The following is a 21,803-nucleotide window of genomic DNA, read 5'->3' on the forward strand; positions in this document are numbered from 1 at the left end:
TAAATGCAGAGATGTGGTCAAGAGATGCTCTTGAAACTTCTGTTTTCTTATAGTTCTCTCTACATTTGGCTAGATCTCCAGAGGTGCCCCCCCCCTTTTTAACTTAGTATATTTCAGACTTGTTGACTCCAGCCTGTACTGGTTTCCAGGAAGCCATGTGCCCCCTTGTACTGCAGCCATCTTTGAAGAAATAGGTTGTTTATGTTGATATTTTGGGAATTTTGCACACTGCTTTGCTTTCTACACTAATGATTCTTCCAACACATTTCTGCTGTTTATACAGTATCTTTTTCCAGTATGTTTTAAAACACCTTTCTTCATTTGCTGCTTGAAGCTGTCAGTTCTTGCACGGGCCATGTGCTTCTGCTAGAGTACAAACAAAAGGTCTTTCCTTACTAACTGCAGGGTCTCTATATTACACCTCAATGTACACACTTTGCTGCTACTGTTTGTACTGTCTACAGTAGAATTTCCTTATCTTGCTCCTGGTAGTGCATTACAGGCAAGCATGAAATGTAAAGTATTTATTTAAATAAAAACTCTAAATTGGTAATTGAATTACCTCCCTGTAGCTTTAGAGTTTGTGAAATTTCTTGACCTTGCTAGTTCTTTCATTAGATCCATGACAGATCTAGTCATATGGTTAAGGACATTAAGCAGACATGATTACAAACCCAAGAAGCCGTATTACTGTTGGTCATACTTAAACTGTTTATTTCCTTAAGTATATGACCCACAAGGATGTGAAATAACTGCAACCTTTTTTGTACACTGTACATCCTTAGTATTTTTACACGTATATGATAGGGATGCACATTATTTTTCCTTCGTACAGACAGCTTAAATAAAACACTATGTCAATCTGCTACTTATGTGTTTATTGCTTGTGTTATTGCTTTTTCTCCCCCTGAAGGGCAAACATTTTTTATCTGTGACTTTTAGGATAAAACAAACTATTTATTCTGTGAAAATTATGTATTAAAGTAGCAGTATCTTTGTAATTGCTATAGCAGCTTTGTATTGTTATAGCAGCTATCTCATGGTACTGTTTAGAAAGGTAAGGATCTTAACTCATACAAAAACTATTCTAAAAGGTTGCCACATAAGTATGTCGTTGTATCTCATCACACAGGTGTAACAGCATAATACTGTGTGCTTTTAGGGCTACTTCAGAATATTAACATAATTTATTGATCTGTTAGGTAGGGATTCCTTTCAGAATATATTGAAAACACCTTAGCAAAAAGATAAAACAAGAAATTGTCAGTTATCAACAGGGGAGTCCCTGACCACAAGATTCAGAGTCTTAGAAAGATGAGTGAGAGGGCTAGAAGAGTAAGAAAGGTAAACAAAAATACATTGGGTTTGTAGAGAGGTAAAAGCTAAAAATGCAGAAGGCAGTTCAAGAGAAGGGTAAAGAACCAATAGTTTTTTAAAAGGACAAATAGAAATGGTAAGAACACAGCAAATTGATTCCAGGAGGTCATTCAATGTGTTAATAAGCCAAGCACGTTAAAGAATGAAATACAGGATGAACAATGGAAGTTATGGGTGAGAAAAGTGAGCAGTTGTGAGAGCAAGGCTAGGACTGATTAAGTTGCTAACTACTGTTAATAATAAATTGCAAATTAAGATAAAGCCTTGTTTTGTAGGATATTGTTCCATATTTGATTTGTAGAACCATCTTGGCAAATTCAGGTTTCACGAGGACAGTCATGTAAGAATATTTTTGCTTAACTTATTACATTTGAGAATACATATGGTGTAATTCCCTAGTTTCTGAGGTCATTTTACTAAAATATTGCCTCCCCCAATTCCTTATTTGCTTTTAACAGTTCACAAAATGTTTATAAATTAAGACACTATTCTACTTTCAAAATGCAATTTCCTCAATCAGGATGTAGCAGATATCTCTAAATTATTGAAGTCTTCAAGACAATAGAAGAGCATTGGTCTTTTCTGGCAAATGGGATTACAACTCTGATAATCTTTCAGTTTCAGAATATTCAAATATTAATACAATCTAGACTACATTATTAAATAACTATAATATGTAATTGCTGAACTTCTGATACAAATATGTAATTTGTCGTCTCTGCAAGAAGACTGGAACATAGCCAACAGTACAGTTTCCCCCTCCTGAAAGTGATCCAAGTAGGACTTGGGAAACTATAGGCTGATTAGCTTAATTTTTATCCCAGGTAAATTGTGGAAAGGGTTAGTAAAGCCTGAATAGTAATCTACACATAAAAGAATGGGCTTTGATATACCAGCCTCTTAAAATTGTTTGACTTTGTCAACAAGCAGGTAGACAGGATCTCTCAGCAAGGCTCCTTGTTAATTTTTTTGCTCTACATAGACCAATTATGCACAGGGCAGGAAGTCTGGGCTGGCAGTGTGTTGCCATGGTCACCATCCGTGGTCCTGCTGTCCCGGCCCTATGCATAATGGAAGAGGCCCAGCTCCTCCCCCAGATGCCTGGCTCCTCCTCCAACCTACAGTGTTCTAGCAGGGACACTGCACACCCGGACAGTGCATGCGCATGCACAACATTGGGGCAGTCCATGTGTGCCAGAGGAGTCCATCCCCTGTGCATACTCAGGAAGTAGCTGGGCATGCTACCTCACTGCAAAGAACCGGCAGCGGCCTGGCGCATCTGCTGCCATCCATAATCGGTCTTAGTGGAGCAGATCACATCCTGAGCAGAATATAACTGCTGTAATCTTAAAATGGGCAGTGCAAGACCTTGTGCAGTCTGGATTGCTGTTAGTGGGGCTTCCTGTGTTCATGAGTGGCCCCTCACACGGCTTAGAGGGATCACACAGTAGACATATATACTTGCACATCTAAAAAACACTTGGCAAAGTGCTGCCCCGAAGGTTCAGCACACATTTAACAGTCATGGGACAACAGGACATGTCCTTTCATGTGCAGTTAACTGGCTAGAGAGAGAGAAGGTAGGAATAAAGGAACAGTTTTGATAGTGAAGTGATCAGTGCCCTCTCACATGGATCTGTGTTGAGACCATTAATAAACTTGAAAGTGTGAGGCAGTACAGTTTGCAGATGACACCAAATTGTTCAGGATGGTGGGGCGCAATAGTATTGAAAAACCTCTCCAAATGGAAAAGTAAAAAAAAAAAATCGAAATGATTGTGGGTTTGGGGCAAATATAAAACATAACTTATTTGAGTTTTTTTCCTATAGCTTTAGAAGGCAGTTGAGTGAGGCATGATAGAGGTTGACAATATTATGCACAGTATATAAAAAGTAGATGGATAGGATTTTCTCTCACTCACAGAACTACAGCATCATAGGTGAGCCCATGAAGAATCAAGGCAGACTAAAGCACGGTTCTCAACCTCTGTCATGCGGCAACCCCAACTGTGGCAGTGGCTGATGCACATGTGCTGGCGGGGGCAGGTGCATGTGCACAGGTGCACACCAATCTGGAGGTAGTGTGGAGGTGGCCAGTGCCATGGCTCCGCCGCCTCCACCCGCTGCCGCAGTTGGGGTCGCCTGCAGACTCCTTTGGTGGCAAAGACTTACCGGAGCTCCCTTTTGGTGCGATAGAGGGTTGGTGAGGAGGATGCAGCACCGGGCGCGCTGCAAGCGGTAGTGCGCCTGGCATGCGTGGGGGCAGGGCCAGCGGTGCTACCTTAAATAGCGGCATGTGCTAGGCCCCGGCCTCTTTGCCTCACGCTTGAGCCACAGATATGCTAGTTCCTTTGGTGGTGAAGAGCTGGCTGTTGTGGCGCCAGGCACACTGCGAGCCTCCACCAGCTGCTGCCACCTGCCACCACCATGGGCCACCGCTGACCGCCACCACGGCAGCCACCAACCTAGCAACACCACGGAAGGGGCCAGGCGACCCCAAATGGGGTTGCGACCCCAAGGTTGAGGACCACTGGACTAAAGGATGTGCACCTTCACTCAGGGGGTAGATGACTTGTGGAACTTACTATCACAAGTTAAGCCATTGGTTTGGAAGGATTTAAAAGGGGGCTGATCAGATTTATAGACGCTAGGTCTGTTGGCTATCAGCAATGATGCTGAAATGGGATCACATTTGGAAGCAAAATGTCTATTAGATGTTAGCTGTCAGCAGGTTAAGAAATTTTTTTAATCTGCTCTGCTGGTGGCTTTCCTACTGAGCCTGCCTTGCTATTGTTGGAAGCAGGATGCCTGACTAGATGGAGAACTGGTCTGATTCAGCATGACTATTCTCATTTTCCTCTGTGTCTGACATGATGTGTTGGGATGCTTTTATATGTTTCACTGCTTGATTTGTGATCATATTTTTCCACTGTAAAGGTTACTTCATCTAGACAAAAAGGGTAAGGTAAAACGGTCCTTCTCAAGCTGAATGTTTGCACATTGCCGCAAAGACTGAGATTCCAAGCATTCATGTATATGACGATGACAGATCCAGTTGGTCCCCATTCAGTTTTCCCTTTGTTTTCCATCATGTCCAATGCACAAAAGGCATTTTACGTTAAACTTGTGTTTCGCTGTGCTTCTGGTTCGTGTATTACTTTGAAAATCAACGGTGATATGGGAGCTGGTTGTATAGGAACGTCATTTTTGATCCATGATCCATAAAAAATCTCATGCATTAGAGTAAGCAATATTCCTTTGACGACTGTTCACAAATTGCCTATTGCAAGTGTTGACATGCTGAGCTCTTTTCTAATAAGTTTGCAACTCATATCAGAGCTGTAGCATTTTGATTGTAATTTTCTTTGAAAGTTTATCTCACTATGTTGTCAGTATTTATGTCATAAATCAATAGGTATTCTTGTCCTGAAAGTTTCACTATCACATGTGAATAGTGTGAAAAGCTTCCAGGTAGTATGAAGAGAGTGTTAATTGCTGCTCTCAAGCTCTATTCATTTTGAATACTGGGTGTATGTATCTGTCCTTGTATTAGCTTCCGTATATAGTATTAACTCAGCATAACCTACCTCACTACACAGCTGAACAATGCTTGTTTTTCTACTTGGAAATAAATTTGCTATTTTGTTCTGCAACTGCATAGTATCTGACTGTAAAAAGTTATAACATTACATGAAATGAAACTGAGCACGAGCAGGAAAAACAAACATAATCTTTTATGGGTAAACTCCCAGGACCTAAAAATATCAGAAAAGCCCTGCTGAATTAGATCAACAATCCCTTCTGAACTAGCATCCTCTTACAGTGATGGTTGCTTCTAAGAGTTTCAGCTTGGTGCAATGGTTAAGAGAGCAGCTACGAATCTGGCAATCCGGATTTGATTTCCTGTTCTTCCCCCACATGTAGCCAGCTGGGTGACCTTGGCCTCACCACAGCACTGATAAAGCTGTTCTGACTGAGCAGTAATATCAGGGATCTCTCAGTCTCACCCACCTCACAGGGTGTCTGTTGTGGGGAGCGGAAAGGGAAGGCGACTGTAACCCACTTTGAGACTCCTTCGGGTCGACAAAGGTGGCATATAAAAGCCAACTCTTCTTCAGAAGAAAACGGGAATCCAGGCAGTGGTCTCTCCTCCTATTGCCCTCCAGGAGCATCTTTTTAGATGTTAATTGCTGCTGAAGCATGAAGGATGTTCTATTGACTGCAAACTTTATACTCTACCTTTTGTTGTTTTTCTTGCTCTTGCCAACTTGGTTAACAGTTACATTATATGGCTATGCACATTTTGTACCATTTAACTTCTGTGAGATGACTGGCCAAGATAATATGACAGTCATTACATGAGGCCACATAATATTTGCAGGGTAGCACAGACCCAGGAAAAAGCAGCTTACATCAGATAAAACTAGTCTGGCATAATTGTGGATGCATAATGGCCATAAGTTATTTCTCAATGTCACCGGCCCAACCAAATCCACTGATCAGTTGAAAGCATTTTGGTAACTTTGGCCTCACTACGTTTGATTTCAGGTATTGGTAACATCATTAGCAAACCCACAAAGGAAACATGAACATTAGAAGTATTAGAATATTTATTTAAAAATTAAGTGACAAAGTATTTTATTGCACACCAATGAATTCTTTAGCCTGAAAGGAGACCATTCTTATTTAGAAAAGGAAAAGATTTCAGACCCCAAAAGGCTGCACATGTAGTTGCCAACCTGTGCATTTTCCAAGATTGCACCAATACAAATTTGATTGTAAAACACGTCCTGTCCTGCTACCTGAATCTTGTTATCACAACTTGCAGAGTTTGGGGGTATTTTTTGCCATTTAGGACCCCATCTAGAATTTTGTCAAAGAAAGAGAAGACAGTAAAAAGATCCTAACAATTACTGGATGAATTCCCATCGTTGTGGATTTTATAGAAACACAGCCTGGTCATAGTTTAAGTAATCTACATGAAAATGTAAAATTTGCTTTTAAAAAAAGACAGGGAAGAGAATGCAATAATCAGAGTGCAAACCAGACCCTGACAGAATTAGGAAAGAGAATTTTGACACAATGAGACAAAAGTGAAAAAAAAACCCTACCAGCATATCAATTGAAAGGCAATAGACAATATTTGATGAACAGCAAGAATAATAATAGGCAGAAAGTTTATGCAGATACATCTACTTTTGTTGATGGGAAGGACATCAGAAAACTTATTGATGAGAAATACGTCAGTAATGATGGTTATAAAGGGAAAGACATAAATATGCATGTGACTTCAAACCTTAATTTTGTCTAGATTGTGCCTTAGTTATTTGTGGCCAATAGTTGTTATGGCAAACAGCTAGAGACAGGGACAGTTTGTAGATATTCTCCTTAAAACATGTAAGTACAAATGCAGCCTTTAATACTGTTGAGGAAAAAAAATTGTTTTGATACTCAAAAAAACCTCTAATGATTGCATGTTCAAGCAACTTTTAAAATACAAAATATAATGTGTTACTTATCTAACATTTAACTTACATTACTATGGACACACTTATTGGAGTTTTTAAAGCAACCCATCCTATTTCATTAAAATTTGTGGTAGATAACATTATGAACGTTTTAAAATAAAATATTTAATAAAAATTACATTTAATAAAATATTACATATTTATGATGGAATAAAATTATTGCCTTTGCAGTCAACATTCAGAGCAAATTGGTTGCAGTCCATTAATTACCACACCATTTTAAAAACATACTCAAAGGCCTTGATGCTGAAGACTGTATATGACCCATAATTCCCACATTTCTGTAAGACTACGTCAAGCAGTGTTTTTAATTTTAAAAACTTACATTTTTAAAATTTGCATGTGTAAACTGTGGTTATTGAAATATGGAGTGTAGCACAGCACATTCCCCCCAAGGTAGCTCCAGAGTATTTTGCCTAACTTCATTCATGTTAACCTCTTTATCTCAATAGTGACATGATGTTATGTTTAGAGCAGCGGTTCTCAACCTTCTTGGGGCCGCAACCCCAATTTTGGCCGCAGCGCGTGGCATGGGAATGCGCATGGGCATGCACAGGTGCATGGGCACGCACAGGCGCATAGGCACGCGTGTGTAGGCACACAACAATCAAGGTGGTGTGGAGGTGGCAAGTGCCATGGCTCCACTGTCTCTGCCTGCTGCTGCCGCTGAAGTTGGGGGTCACAATTCAGGGAGGAGGCAACCATGGGGAAGCGCCTCTCCCTCCCCAGTTGCTGTGCATGGCCTCCTCATCTGCCGCTGCCTCCACCTCCATGAGATAGACAGAGAGAGTACAATCGGGAGGGGCAGCCGGGGAGGACAGCCCAGCACAGGCGCCGAGTTGCCTCCCAGCCTGCAGGATGCAGTGGAGATGGTCGGCTCTGGGATGCTCAGGGCCTTTCGCTTGTGCCCCTGAGTTGACTGGGGCTCCTCGAGGGCAGAGGAGGTGGTGGGCACAGCAGGTGGCGGACGCTCCTTTCCCCCTTCCCTGTCCTGGTGATTGGTTGCTTCCACTCATTCCTTGGAGCAGCCAGTCACTCAGGTGGTGGGCACTAGTCCGCAACCTTTGTTAGGCTGCGGACCGCTGCGCAGGGGTGCGGGGAGAGGGTGCCCCGGGGCTCCGCGTGTGCGCAGCAGCCCCGGCGCAAATGCGCATGCGCGGACTTGCTGTGCGTGCGTGTTAGCGCCCCTGGACGCAAACACGCATGCGCGACAAGTCTTCGTGTGCTCGTTTGCGCCGCCGGCCGCGCAAGAGTTGCTAGCACCTTGCTAGCATCAAGCTACCAATAGGTTTGTGGCTGTATAGAGGCTGTAATGCTGGAGTTTTGTTTCCTTGGGGTGGTGAAGTTTAAATTCCTTGCCTTAAGGTTCTTTTGACATCTGCGTATTAGGTTAAATAGATTATTCCCCAGCGTCTTGGACGGTTCAGGTAATCAAATGACACTGTAGGTCGATACACTTCCTATAAGGTGGTACAAAAATTCACATGTATGAAATAACCTCAATAAAATAGAGTTAAAAGAGTTTTATTTAAACTCACTGATTAATTGATTTGGCAACTGTTTATTTGTATGACTAGGTGCTCAGCAGTGTGCAATGATGACAAGAGTGTGGTGGGGGACAGAACCTAGGATGCACTGGGCGATATGAGAATGTGCATGCATGAAACACTGTTGATGGCCCTGTACTATGCCATTTGAATATGCAAAAGTAACCTGAATAGGCCTGAGCTGCTCCTGAATAGCAAAAGTGATCAATGAAAAATTAGCTTCCTGCAAAGGGATCATGAGCCAAACTTATGGGGACATCCCTGGTTTGAAGCTGAATGCGATTCTAGTTGAGATAAGGGTTGGGCTCAGCACAGTCTTCATGGCATCCACAGTTAGGGATTTTTATGATATAATTTTAGCACAAAGTACTTATAGAGGACATTGACTCAGTGAGGCACAGACAGTAACAGCTTAGTTCCAACAATCATCCTGTTAAGATGAAACTATGATCAATGATGCACATTCACTGTAGCTTTAGTAGCTTTGCTTGTTCTTGCTAGACTTGACCAAGAAACCACAGCCCAGCAGGCTTTGATATCACTGCAACTGACATTTCTTGACTATTGTGAATGGTACCCTCCCCCCCCCCAAAAAACAACACAACAACAACCCAGAATAAAACAGCTTACATCCAATAAAACAAGTTTGGCATCTATTTCCTTCTTCCTTACTCTAAATGAAAAGACTAGACACAACTTTTTAATGTGTTTGATGATTTTAGGCTGCCCCTCCCTGCACAGCATGCTCAGGATGGCTTTCATAAGAGATTTAATACATATTTAAAAACCTTAACATAGAGTTATAACAATTCAGGACCAGTAATGCTACTCAAAAGGGTAGTGCTCCCATGAATAAATTAGTGGGTTGCTCAGTTTTGTAAAACATAATATTTCCTATGGTGGGAAGGGGAAAGGAGGGGTGGCCAGGTGTTCCAGGGCCAGAAAGGGCACTAGTAGCTTTGCTTGGTGTAGGTAGAAAAATGCCTGCCATGCTACTCTAGTGATTGGTGCCTCCATGGTAATGAAGGCATTGAGTATAACTCCTAAGTTTCTGACAAGTGGGTACAGCTGTCAGTTGCATCCTATCCAGGCTGGGTAGTCGTCCTTCCTCTTCTGTGCCCTTCCTCCCCAGGACCTCCATCTTCATGGGATTCAGCTTCAGGCTGGAGCCAGTCTGTCACAGCTCCCAAACACTTGGCCAAGGACTCCGGTGGTATTTTATTTAGTCTCCCAAGAAATGGTTCAGCAACACTCTCCCTTTTAGAATCCTAAAAGGGAGTGTGCGGTGGCATCCGAATCGGCTGTTCCAGGCCGACGCAGCCAGCGCCACACCATGGGGGAGGGGAGGCATGTGCGCCAGTGCATAAGTTGGCGCGCACAAGCAGGCGTGGAGCTGGCCGAGTTGCTCATTGGCGCCCGTGCCTCCCCTCCCTCCCGTAGTGCGGCGCTAGCTGCATCAGCCTGGAATGGCTTATTTGGACACCGCCGTGCACAATCCTGACACAGGATAAGTGAGGAAGTGATTTTACAGGTGTATATATATATACAACTTATATATATACAAGTTTTAATTCAGCCTCACTGAAAGCTGAACTATACATATCAGTAACAGACCTATCTCTATGTCAAAACTAACTTACCGTAGGAGTATTAAATCCCAAACTAACCACTGCATTTAGAAATGGGATTTTTTTGTGTATTGGAACATGCGATATCAAGATAATATACAATCTTATAACATACAATCAATGTTATAAATTAGGGGTTCTTGTGGAAGGATCCAGGGGGGGATGAGGAATTTGGGGGTGGTAGAGGGAGAGCCATCTGACTTTTCCTGTTGTATTTTCCTAGAAAGAGATGTTCCATTGCCTGCTCTAGGTAGTGGCAACCCTGGGCTTCCTTGGTAGTCTCCCATCCCAATGCTGACGAGAGCCAATTCTGTTAACTTCCTGAAGAAAACAACAGCTTCAGAAGATGGGATGGATGGGATCATATTCCTTCTGAGCTCCTTCCCCTTCCCCTTCTTCTGTCCTTCCTATGTTCTATCCCAGATCTCCAGGAATTTAACAACCCAGATTTGGCAACCCTTCCCCAAAAGTCTCCATGTTTGGGAGACTGGAAAAGCCTTCTCCTGCTTGCTCCTGGCCATGGGATCTTCCATGGCTTGCTTCTCCCCCAGCCCCCACATCTGCCTTGCTCCCCAATGAGGACCCAATGTGGCTTTTACAAAGAACGTATATATTTTTTCCAGGCTAAAATATGGCTGCTGCACAACAACCAAAAATAAATGTAGGCCCTATAGTCTGTTTTGAATTTGCAGTAGACCTAGGACCAGGAAAGGGGGGAGGGGAAATAGGGATATGGCCTGGGAACCTGCAAAAATGATGGAATAAATTAATTTTATATATGGTTGCTAATTGTATATGTATAATAAAAACAAATTAAAAATATTAAGTTCTGCCTGAAATGCATATAAAGAAATGGGAAGAGGTGTGATCTAAAGCAGGGATAGTCAACCTGTGGCCCATGAACATCTGGAGGACCACAGGTTGACTACCCCTGATCTAAAGAGCAAAAAGGGTGAGCAGGTGAAGGTTGCCAAACCCTTCCCATCCCTACCAGGTATCTCCAAAAATGATTTTTCTCCAACACAGTCTCATTTTCACTAATAGAATCTCACTGAGGACAGAAAATGATATGGAGAAGATTACTGGTAGGTAAACTGGGGAAGGGGGAGGTTCTACACACTCCCTATGTCTATTTTTGATCTTCAATCCCCTCTCAATCTTCTACTTTATGTGTACTTGGAGTAGACCTGCTATAAAGAGATGGGTCTGCCACTGTTGTATTTAGTTTGACCATCGGATGTTGAAATGAACCAGCTGTGTACAGATAATAAATTTCAGCAGATGAGTACTGTAATAATAGTTGAAGAAAAATTATCATCTGTTCCACTTAATATTTCTGGAAAGGCCTAGGAGGAGGGGCTGGTCTCATGGCTTAAGTGCCACTCAGCACTTAATATCCACCCCTGAATGCCTCCTCCTCCAACTGGCTTGCTTGTCTGTACAATGGCCAGCATTTGTCTTCCATCCCCCACTCCTGACCACCCCCTCCTCCTTCCATTTCCCTCTGAGGCCCAGAGGCTACACATCCCTGCTGCATGAGAGCCGCCACTGCGGGTGAGTTCCCTGCCTGGGGGCTTCAGCCTGCAGCCTTTCCAGGTCCTGGGGTGAGGGAGAGGCCATCTGCAGAGTTCTTCCTCCCCACCCCACGCAGTCTAGTGTCAGTTGTATTCCTGAATGCAACAGGCTTTGTCCCTAGTTATGAATAAGAACAGCGACTAGGATGATATTTCAGTTCACTTTAGTTATGGCTGGAAAAAACTGGTCGCACTGTGACTATATTACCATGAGAAAAACAGCCATCAGTATTCACCTGTCTTCTGTGGGTTTTTTATTGTTATAGACCACTATGCTCACTGAAATCTTGCACGAGAATAAGCCGACCCTTTAAATTTTTTTCTGCCTCTAGAACTGTAATAAAAAACTTAGTTGGCAACACTGCTTTCTGGGTATTGTTGTACAATATTTATGCATATATTTGGAATTTTAGATTCTGAAAAAAGTCCTGTTAACAGTTTATTTAAAAAAATCATCAAAACTTAAACTATCATAAAATATTGCTGCAATTTTGTAAAAATATTATTAAGGGGCAGAAAATTCTAAACAAATCTCTTGACCATGTTGTTGAAATGTATTAACAGTGCTACCAGGTTACAGTGATCACAAAACAATATGGCCCGTATAGGTAAAAAAATTTTTGTTGCATCCTCTCCAGAAAACAAGAACAGCATGATTTTGAACTTAATTACGGGAAATCATTCCATAGCTTTGGAACAAGTGCCATAAAGACCCATATTCTTGGTCAAAGACTTCCTGTGTAAAGGAAAATCTCTAGACTATGAGATTTTACAAATGAGAAGCAATAAATATCAGCATTTTGAAAAAGGAAGGCAATGAAAAATGAATCCTTCACCTGGTAAGATTGACAGCCATGTAGTAGCTGTTTTAGTTCACGGAAACACAAGGCATTTGAGAGAAAGTGAACTGGAGAGGAAGTACAAGAAGACCGTGAGAGCATGCTTCAAGGCCAAAGGCAGAGAGCTGCATCACTTTGAAGGAATGAGTGTCGCGGAAGTCCAATTCACCGGAATGTCCAAAGTGCCTTCAAATCACTGGCCTAGGCCTGTTTTCTAAATAATCTGCAGGCTGTAAGCCTCATTTCCAGTGTGGAAAGAGTCATCTGCAAAAGTTTAATTATTTAAGCAGTTCAGGTCAACAAGCTGAAACAGGATAACTGATGCAAACTGACAGCATTTTCACTGAACAAAGATGGTTTCAAAGTGAGTTTCCAGTACTTCATTCTGAAGGCTTTGGGACCTGAGATAACGGAAAGAGAGAGGGGGGGAGGGGGAGAGACTTCTAAATAGTTTGTCAGAATACCAGACATTTACATGACTCCTCCCTGTGATTGAGTTTGCAGCATAAAAGTGAATCGATCCTTGAGGATGTGATAACGCTCTGTAAACAGTTACTGATTTCAAGGCTTGCTCTTGTATTGGACTTAGTGACCATTTCTTTATTTAGAATCATAGAATCATAGAATAATAGAGTTGGAAGGGACATCATAGGTCATCTAGTCCAACCCCCTGCACTATGCAGGACACTCACATCCCAATTGCTCATCTACTGTAACCTGACATCCCTTTGCCTTCACAGAATCAGCCTCTCTGTCAGATGGCTATCTAGTCTCTGTTTAAAAATTTCCAAAGATGGAGAACCCACCACCTCCCGAGGAAGCCTGTTCCACTGAGAAACCGCTCTAACTGTCAGGAACTTCTTCCGGATGTTTAGGTGGAATTTCTTTTGAATTAATTTCATCCCATTTGTTCTGGTCTGTCCCTCTAGGACAAGAGAGAACAACTCTGCTCCATCCTCTACATGGCAGCCTTTTAAATACTTGAAGATGGTTATCAGATCCTCTCTCAGTCGTCTCCTCCCCAGGCTAAACAGACCAAGCTCCCCCAACCTTTCCTCATACATGTTGGTCTCCAAACCCCTCACCCCTCCTCTGGACATGCTCCAGTTTGTCAACATCCCTCTCCAATTGGGGTGCCCAAAACTGAACACAGTACTCCAAGTGAGGGCGAACCAGAGCAGAGTAAAGCGGTACCATCACCTCCCGTGATCTGGACACGATGCTCCATTTGATACAGCCCAAAATTCCATTTGCCTTTTTAGACACTAAGTCACACTGCTGACTCATGTTCAATGTATGGTCTACTAAGACTCCTAGATCCTTTTCGCACATGCTACTGCCAAGACAAGTCTCCCCCATCTTATATTGGTGTATTTGTTTTTTCCTACCTAAATGCAGAACTTTACATTTGTCCCTATTGAACTTCATTTTATTCAGGTTAGCCCACTTCTCGAGCCTATCAAGATCATCCTGTATTCTGATTCTGTCTTCAGTTGTGTTTGCTACCCCTCCCAGTTTAGTATAGTCTGCAAATTTAATAAGTATCCCCTCTAATCCCCTCTAATTTCTTTATTTGTTTACTATATTCCCAGGACATTCCAAGCACCTCTGAAACAGCAACTGTGTGAGGTGGGATAGGTTGAGAGAGAGTCACCTTTTAGATTTCCATGGCAGAGTAGGGATTTGAAGCAGGGACTCTGAGATCATAGTCTGACATTCAATCACCACACCACATCTAATCTTTACAGTTTGGAAGTCAGTGTAGTGGTTAGGAATGCAGACTTTTAATCTGGCATGCCAAGTTCGATTCTGCACTCCCCCACATGCAGCCAGCTGGGTGACCTTGAGCTTGCTACGGCACTGATAAAACTGTTCTGACCGAGCAGTGATATCAGGGCTCACCCACCTCACAGGGTGTCTGTTGTGAGGAGAGGAAAGGGAAGGCGACTGTAAGCTGCTTTGAGCCTCCTTTGGGTAGAGAAAAGCAGCATATAAGAACCAACTTTTCTTCTTCTTCTACAGGGGGATATCTCTATGCTGTCTCCCATCAACTTTGAAATCTTCACCAATGCCTTGTTATATGGCTGGGGAACACATAGTGCTAATATGGTCTAACAGGGTCCCTGGACAGGACATAAATTTAGACTATAAACAAGACTGCCAAAATGCAGGGCTATTGAACAGAACTTTGATTTTTTGGCATGCATGATTCAAGAACAGCGGGTCCTTTTGACCCACAGATGACTCTGCAGCAAAAGGCTATATGAATGACAATGGTGGACACAAGTTCCTTGAGTCACAAAGCCACAAGGCTCAGGTTCTGTAAATACAGCACATGGTTCATTTCTCAGCCATCTAAATGAACTGAATCTCAATGTACATGGTGGTGGCCTCTGCAGCATGGTAGATTAAGCAATGATCTCAGTCGCATACAAGTGTCATTACTGAACACCCCAAACATAGCTCCTTTTTTTGCTGCAAATGGTGCCCATTTCCTGTAGGAAGCAATGCAGGTTGTGTTCTGGGGCATCAGTGGGTTTATAACCCACTGGGAACCTTTTCCATTTTCAATGGGTTCCATTTTCAATAGGGTTCCTAGACACAGGATTTGCAAATTCCAAACGGACAGTGCATTTTCAAAGCACCCTATGTGTCAAGTAGAGTGTGGTTCCCACTACTGGGGGATGTGCCAAGGTGCAAGTTCATTGATCTCTGACAGAACCAGAATTGCAGTTGTTACCAATTCCAACTGACAGTTTGTCTGCCACTCCCAGCCAGGGTCTAATATTTAGGGCCTTGAGAGTATTGCTGGCAAGCCACTTAGCCTTCCCTAGCTAGTCTTTTTGGCATAAATGGACATGTCTCTGGACCGGGACTGGGACCTCTTTTCTGTGACAGCCCAGAAATGTTGAAATATTTTAATCGTTGAGAGGCAGGGTGTCAGCAACTCACCTGCTAACGTGCATTTTTGATGCTTTCCCTGCTCAGCACATACATGTTAGAAGTTTATCAGCCTTTGCCTCTGATGAGGTCAAGTAATTCTGAAAGCATTTGTGGCATTGTAGCCTCCTGTTATAAACTGATTATTCAGTGGAGTATTTTCCTTCCTTCAGCATTTGTTAATGCATGTCCTGTTGAATCAGGGACCACCTTACTGACCTGGGAAATGGTAGAAAGGCCTCAATACAGACATTATCATGTTGGATGATGTTGTCCAGTAAACTGGCAATATCTAAGAATGATGTCCATATTGGTATAACTCTGCATTACACATGTGCTCAGAGTTTTTTTTCCTGCAGCCTTCATAGCTGGATTGCTTCTGATAGACATCTTCAGTGGGGTGACCTGGTTGAATGAGCCATGTTTTCCACCACTATGCCATAGATGTCAAGGCCTGGAGAGAGCTTGCTGTGGGTAAAGTGGTACTTCAATTTCTTTTTCTGCTGAATAAGCCCACACCTTCCTCCATGATGACTGATCTTGCTATTCTCAATGGGAGGCCTGTGAAAGCACAGTACCATGTGTGCCTGCACAGAAGACCACTCAATGAACAACAGTTACAGGTAAGTGCAACCTTGTTTCTTCCTTTAAGAAGCCGGGGTACAGGGGCTCAGATCAGGTCCATCATGTGAAGAATTTGGCTTAAGCTCTTCCTCTTTGTCACTGATTTTGTTCCTGGTTTTAGAGCGGTACCTGAGTTCGAAGGAAGTCTACCTCTTCTGTAAGCATCTGCTTCTCCTTGTAGAGCTGGTTCTGTTTGTTCAGCAACTCCACTAACTGCAGTGCAGTGGACTGGCAATGCTTGTCAAGTTGGTGCAGCCTGGATAAAACACAAAACAGGAGGTTGCTCTGGTGGCATCACAGAAAAATAGAGCTAGAAGTGACACCAAGGGTCATCTAGTCAATTCCCCTGCACAATGAAGAAAATCCACAATAACTTTTTTCCCTTCTCCAGTGTGCCCTGCTCTAGACCCAGAAGAAGGCAACCCCCCCCCTCAATAAAACCCCCTCCTGAATCACAATTTGGCCTGGAAGAAAATTTATTTCTGGCCCAAAAGTGATGATTGACTGAGCACTAGCTCATCCTTTCCTGCCCTCCTATTCATGATCTAGTTTCTCCTTAAAAACTTCCAAAGAAGGAGAGTCAACCACCTCCACAGAAAGTATGTTCCATGGAGGAACTGCCTGTCAGGAAATTCCTCCTAATGTTTAGCTGAAAACTCTTGACTTAATTTCAAACCACTAATTCTGGTCCAATATTCTGGGGCAAAAGAAAACAACTCTTTTATCCTCTATATGCCAGCTCTTCAAATACTTGAAGATGGCCATCATATCACCTTTTAGTTGTCTGCTCTCCAGGCTAACCATACCCAGCTCCTTCAATCTTTCCTCACAAGACTTGGTTTCCATCATCTTTGTTGCCCTCCTATAAACACATTCCAGCTTGCCAACGTTCTTCTTAAACTGGGGTGCCCAAAAAAGAAGAGTTGGTTTTTATACCCTGCTTTTCACTGCCTGAAGGAGTCACCTTCCCTTTACAGCTTACAGTCACCTTCCCTTTCCTCTCCCCACAGCAGACACCCTGTGAGGAGGGTGAGGCTGAGAGAGCCCTGATATCACTGCTCAGTCAGAACAGCTTTATCAGTGCTGTGATGAGGCCAAGGTCACTCAGCTGGCTGCATGTGGGGAAAGAACGGGGAATCAAACCTGGATAGCCAGATTTGTAGCTGCTCTCTTTATCTATTTTTCAAGAATTCTCAAAAATAATGATCAGAGGCTCCGAAATTACATCGCCAATTTCTTTTAGTACCCTTGAATGCAATTCATCTGGCCTCTGCACTGTCGCAAGAGTGTAGGAGATTACACAGCCAAGGGTACCCATTACACTGAAATAATTAATTATGCCAAGCTCGTACTTCGGATTATACCCTTTTCTCCTTCATAGAAACAGGAGAAATTAAGTGTTTTAAATTAAAGGTGCAATCTGTAAAATATAACATTACGACTGTACTAGGTATACTATGTAACATGTAGGTATGGAAACTGCAACCATGAAACTAAAAAGATATTAAGACTTGGAAGGGCAGCCATGAAAGAGCTAGAAAAAGATTCTTAAGTGTAACCAAGATCAAGATAATGTATGTGTTAACACTGGATAATGAAGACAGCTGATGGGAAGAAATTTGATTACTTTGAAACATAGTGTTGTAGGAAAGTTTTACAGATACTATGGACTAATGAAAAGAAAATAAGTGGGTTCTAGATCAAATCAAGTCTGAACTCTTCATAGAAGCTTAAAGCACCAAACTCAAGCTATCGTTCTTTGGTCATATTATAAAAAGACAATAATGCTAGGCAAAGTTGAAAGCAGCAGGAAAAAAGGAAGACGCAACTAGAGATGGGCATGAACAAGGAAAATGTGATTTGGTTAATGGTTCATAGTGTGCCTGGTTCATGAACCACGAGCCATTACAGACTTGTAGAAGTTAAATGAACTAGCTCAGTTTGTGACCTGGTAGAATGCCCCCCCCCAACATGCTAGAAGGCACCTTCTTTGGGGAGGGTGTAACTTGGGCTTCATAAATCCAATAATCACCAAACTTAGAGGGTAGGTAGAGGAGAGTCAGTGGGATGTCCTCTGTGAGTTTGCTGTCTCTAATATGCACATAATCTGTTCTATACACTCTTGAACCTGAGTTTGTCAAAATTGCCAGCTGTCAGGAGTAGAAAGGATCCTATGCAAGCTAGAGACATCTAAGTTGCAGAGTACTTTCCCTGGATGTTCTTCTATATGTCCTCCAAGTTCTGCCCCAATTGCTTTAAAGTCTGGGAAACATTTAGATTGAGTGGAGACAGTCTGTCTGGAAATATATCTATTCACCAACTAACAGTAACAGCTTAAAACTTCAGGGAAAGTTTGTGCTGGTTCTCCTGCAATTAACTATTTGTGAACCACAAACCCTCCAAAAGTCATCATAAACATTAGTTCATGAGCCAGTTTGCACCCATTGCTACACACAATATGAAATGGGTTGACCCCATCAAGGAAGCCTCAATCTCCATTTGGCAAGACCTAAACAAGGTTGTTGTTCTTGTGGCGCAGAGTGGTAAGGTCTGAAAGCTTTGCCCATGAGGCTGGGAGTTCAATCCCAGCAGCTGGCTCAAGGTTGACTCAGCCTTCCATCCTTCCGAGGTCGGTAAAATGAGTACCCAGCTTGCTGGGGGGTAAATGGTAATGACTGGGGAAGGCACTGGCAAACCACCCCGTATTGAGTCTGCCATGAAAACGCTAGAGGGCATCACCCCAAGGGTCAGACATGACTCGGTGCTTGCACAGGGGATACCTTTACCTTTAAACAAGGTTGTTAATGATAAGATGTTTTAGAGGTCAATAATTCATAGAGTCATCATAAATTGGAAGCAACTTGATGGCACAAAACACATGCACACAGGCACACACATTCCTAGTAACTTACAAGTGAAGATGCCTTTCAGATGCAACAAATCTCCTGTCCTATGGCTTTACAGTTAGATGAATTCTGTCACCTATAAGTATGCAAGCATGGATTGTTTGTGCAGTCACCAAATTTGTTAATTATTCCCTTATTCCAAATTCAAAATAGGTATCATCCTGTGTATGTATCAGTCCTGAATTGCCCCCCTCACTTGCCCCACAGCAAAGGAATCCCCAGAAAACCAGATTACATCTTTTCAAACGGGTCCAACTGGGCCTAATTTGGGACTGCCCAATATGGAAATGTGTGCAGTCAGGTTTTCCCCCACATCTGCCATTTTGAGTCATTTGGGCATGTCCCTTTTCTCTTTGGTGTCCTCCCCTCACACTCCCTCCCCCCATTCTGAAAACCAGTTGTGATCACATTACAATACAGTTTCTAAGTTTTTAAAAAGCAGTCTTGCACAGCAGTATTATAATGTTACTAGCAAGAAAGCCCATTGCAACCAGGAATGCAATGGGCGCTAGGACCCAGGGGACACCAGGAGGTGCTTTTTTTTTCTGCTGCGTGGAGCTGTGAAAGGCTCCTACAGGGTTTTTTTTTTCTGCTGCTTGGAGCTGGGAAAGGCTCCTGCAGGGTTTTTTTTCTGCTGCTTGGATCCGCGAAAGGCTCCTACAGGGTTTTTTTTCCTGCTGCGTGGAGCTGGGAAAGGCTCCTACAGGGTTTTTTTTTTCTGCTGCGTGGAGCTGGGAAAGGCTCCTACAGGGTTTTTTTTTCTGCTGCTTGGAGCTGGGAAAGGCTCCTACAGGGTTTTTTTTTTCTGCTGCGTGGAGCTGTGAAAGGCTCCTACAGGGTTTTTTTTTCTGCTGCTTGGAGCTGGGAAAGGCTCCTACAGGGTTTTTCTTTTCTGCTGCGTGGAGCTGGGAAAGGCTCCTACAGGGTTTTTCTTTTCTGCTGCGTGGAGCTGGGAAAGGGTCCTACAGGGTTTTTTTTTTCTGCTGCGTGGAGCTGGGAAAGGCTCCTACAGGGTTTTTTTTTTCTGCTGCCTCTCGTGGGCGTGCCGGCTTGGAGCTCCTACAGGGGTTTTTTTTTCTGCTGCTTGGATGTGCGAAAGGCTCCTACAGAGTTAATTTTTTTCTGCTGCCTCTCGTCGGCGCGCCGGCTTGGAGCTCCTACAGGGGTTTTTTTTTCTGCTGCTTGGAGCTGGGAAAGGCTCCTTCAGGGTTTTTTTTCCTGCTGCTTGGATCTGCGAAAGGCTCCTACAGGGTTTTTTTTTCTGCTGCCTCTCGTCGGCGCGCCGGCTTGGAGCTCCTACAGGGGGTTTTTTTTCTGCTGCCTCTCGTCGCGCTAGCGGCGAAAGGCTCCTCCGGGGGTGTTTCTTTTTTCTCTGCAGCTGCTCGGCGGCTGGAGTCTTGTGTTGTGTTTGCGGCGGGGGCTTCCTTGGGGCGGCAGAAGGCTTCCCTTCCCCCCCCACCCATCCCCCCCCCCGAGGCTCTCTGGAGCCTTCTGCCGCCGGCCGCAGCGGGCTCACAGCGTCGTAGACGCTGTGAGGCCGCTGCGGCCGGCGGCAGAAGGCTTCCCTTCCCCCCCCCACCCATCCACCCCCCCCCCCGAGGCTCTCTGGAGCCTTCTCTCGGCCGGCGGAGCGGGCTCGCAGCGTCCACAACGCTGCGAGGCCGCTCCGCCGGCCGAGAGAAGGCTTCCCGGCCCACCCCCCAGCCGAGGCTCTCACCAGGCGGGCCGCCATTTTCCGAGCGAGTGAAGCAGGCAATGGGGAGCCGCGCTTCGCGCGGCTCCCCATTGTCTGCTTGGGGCGGGATTGACACTCGGAGGGGCCAATCAGGAGCCGCTTCGCGGCTCCTGATTGGCCCCCCCGAGTTTTTATCCCGGACCGGTCCCGCCCTAACTCCTCCCCACTACCCCTTACTCCTTTATACAGTCCGTGGCGCCCGTGGCGCCACGGGCTGTTTACAGATAATGTTATAACTCAGTTAAAAAAAATATATCCAGAACACTTGGGGGAAGTGGGGAGATGATCCAGGGCACTGAATGGCGGGATATGAATAAATACATAAATACATAAATAAACAAATAAATAAATAAATAATTGTATCCATGCAAATCTGAGAGGCACATACACTATAGCTGAGGAACTCAGGTGAACCCTCCAAGTTATTTGCATGGCTAGGGTGGAAATATCACTAGGATAGGGAAATTATTTTTATTTTTAGTGCTTTATAATACTTACCTGTATAAATTTTATTTCTTTTTCTTCAGGGTGACCCCCCACTCACCCACCTACACTTTGATTTCTTATACAATAATATGAACACCAGGATCTCACCAATCAGGGAGATGTAGCATATGAAGTCATAGCCCCTAAATTTGCTGGAACAAAATATGTTTGCTGCGGTTACTGAGCTTAGGCAGCAGTGATTACTGAAGAGCAAACAGTGGCTTTTTACATCATTCCGGTACATCAGATGATGTGTGCAAGGATTTCTACTGTACTCTGCATAGCTGAATCTGCTACAGACGTGAGATTGAATTACAGTAACCAGCAGCAGCTAAATCACCAAATCCAATAGCTATGCTGTACTTACTGGCACACATCTTAATTAGGTTTTAATATAAGTAATCTGATAACTACTCCTGGCTGGCCAGAGCTGAACTGTCAGCACTGAAAGCTTTGTTATTTAGCGGCTCTTCCCATATATGGTGGCAGCCTCCCTACTGACCCTTGTCAAAGAACCCCATCTGCTGGTTACCACGGTAACTGAAGGAGGCCAATTGAGCTGAACGGAGCAACTTAGACCAAATTCTGTAGCCAAAGGAATTCTGCAAAAGACAATAAAT

General features: G+C 43.6%; 1 protein-coding gene across 7 annotated transcripts in view; it reads right to left on the reverse strand.

Moving 5' to 3' along the window:
- Positions 1-12,079: 12,079 nt before the first annotated feature.
- SDCCAG8 (SHH signaling and ciliogenesis regulator SDCCAG8) overlaps positions 12,080-21,803 on the reverse strand; it is a 127,694-nt gene continuing 117,970 nt past the window's right edge. For all 7 annotated transcript variants that reach the window (XM_077344710.1, XM_077344700.1, XM_077344716.1 and 4 more), the window contains 2 exons: positions 16,186-16,312; positions 12,080-12,893 (listed from right to left, as the gene is read on the reverse strand). In XM_077344710.1, coding sequence (XP_077200825.1) covers positions 12,873-12,893; positions 16,186-16,312 — 148 coding nt within the window. In that variant the 3' untranslated portion in view covers positions 12,080-12,872. The remainder of the gene's footprint in view (positions 12,894-16,185; positions 16,313-21,803) is intronic.

Source organism: Paroedura picta, chromosome 1 (assembly GCF_049243985.1).
Source record: "Paroedura picta isolate Pp20150507F chromosome 1, Ppicta_v3.0, whole genome shotgun sequence".
NCBI classification, from domain to species: Eukaryota; Metazoa; Chordata; class Lepidosauria; order Squamata; family Gekkonidae; genus Paroedura; species Paroedura picta.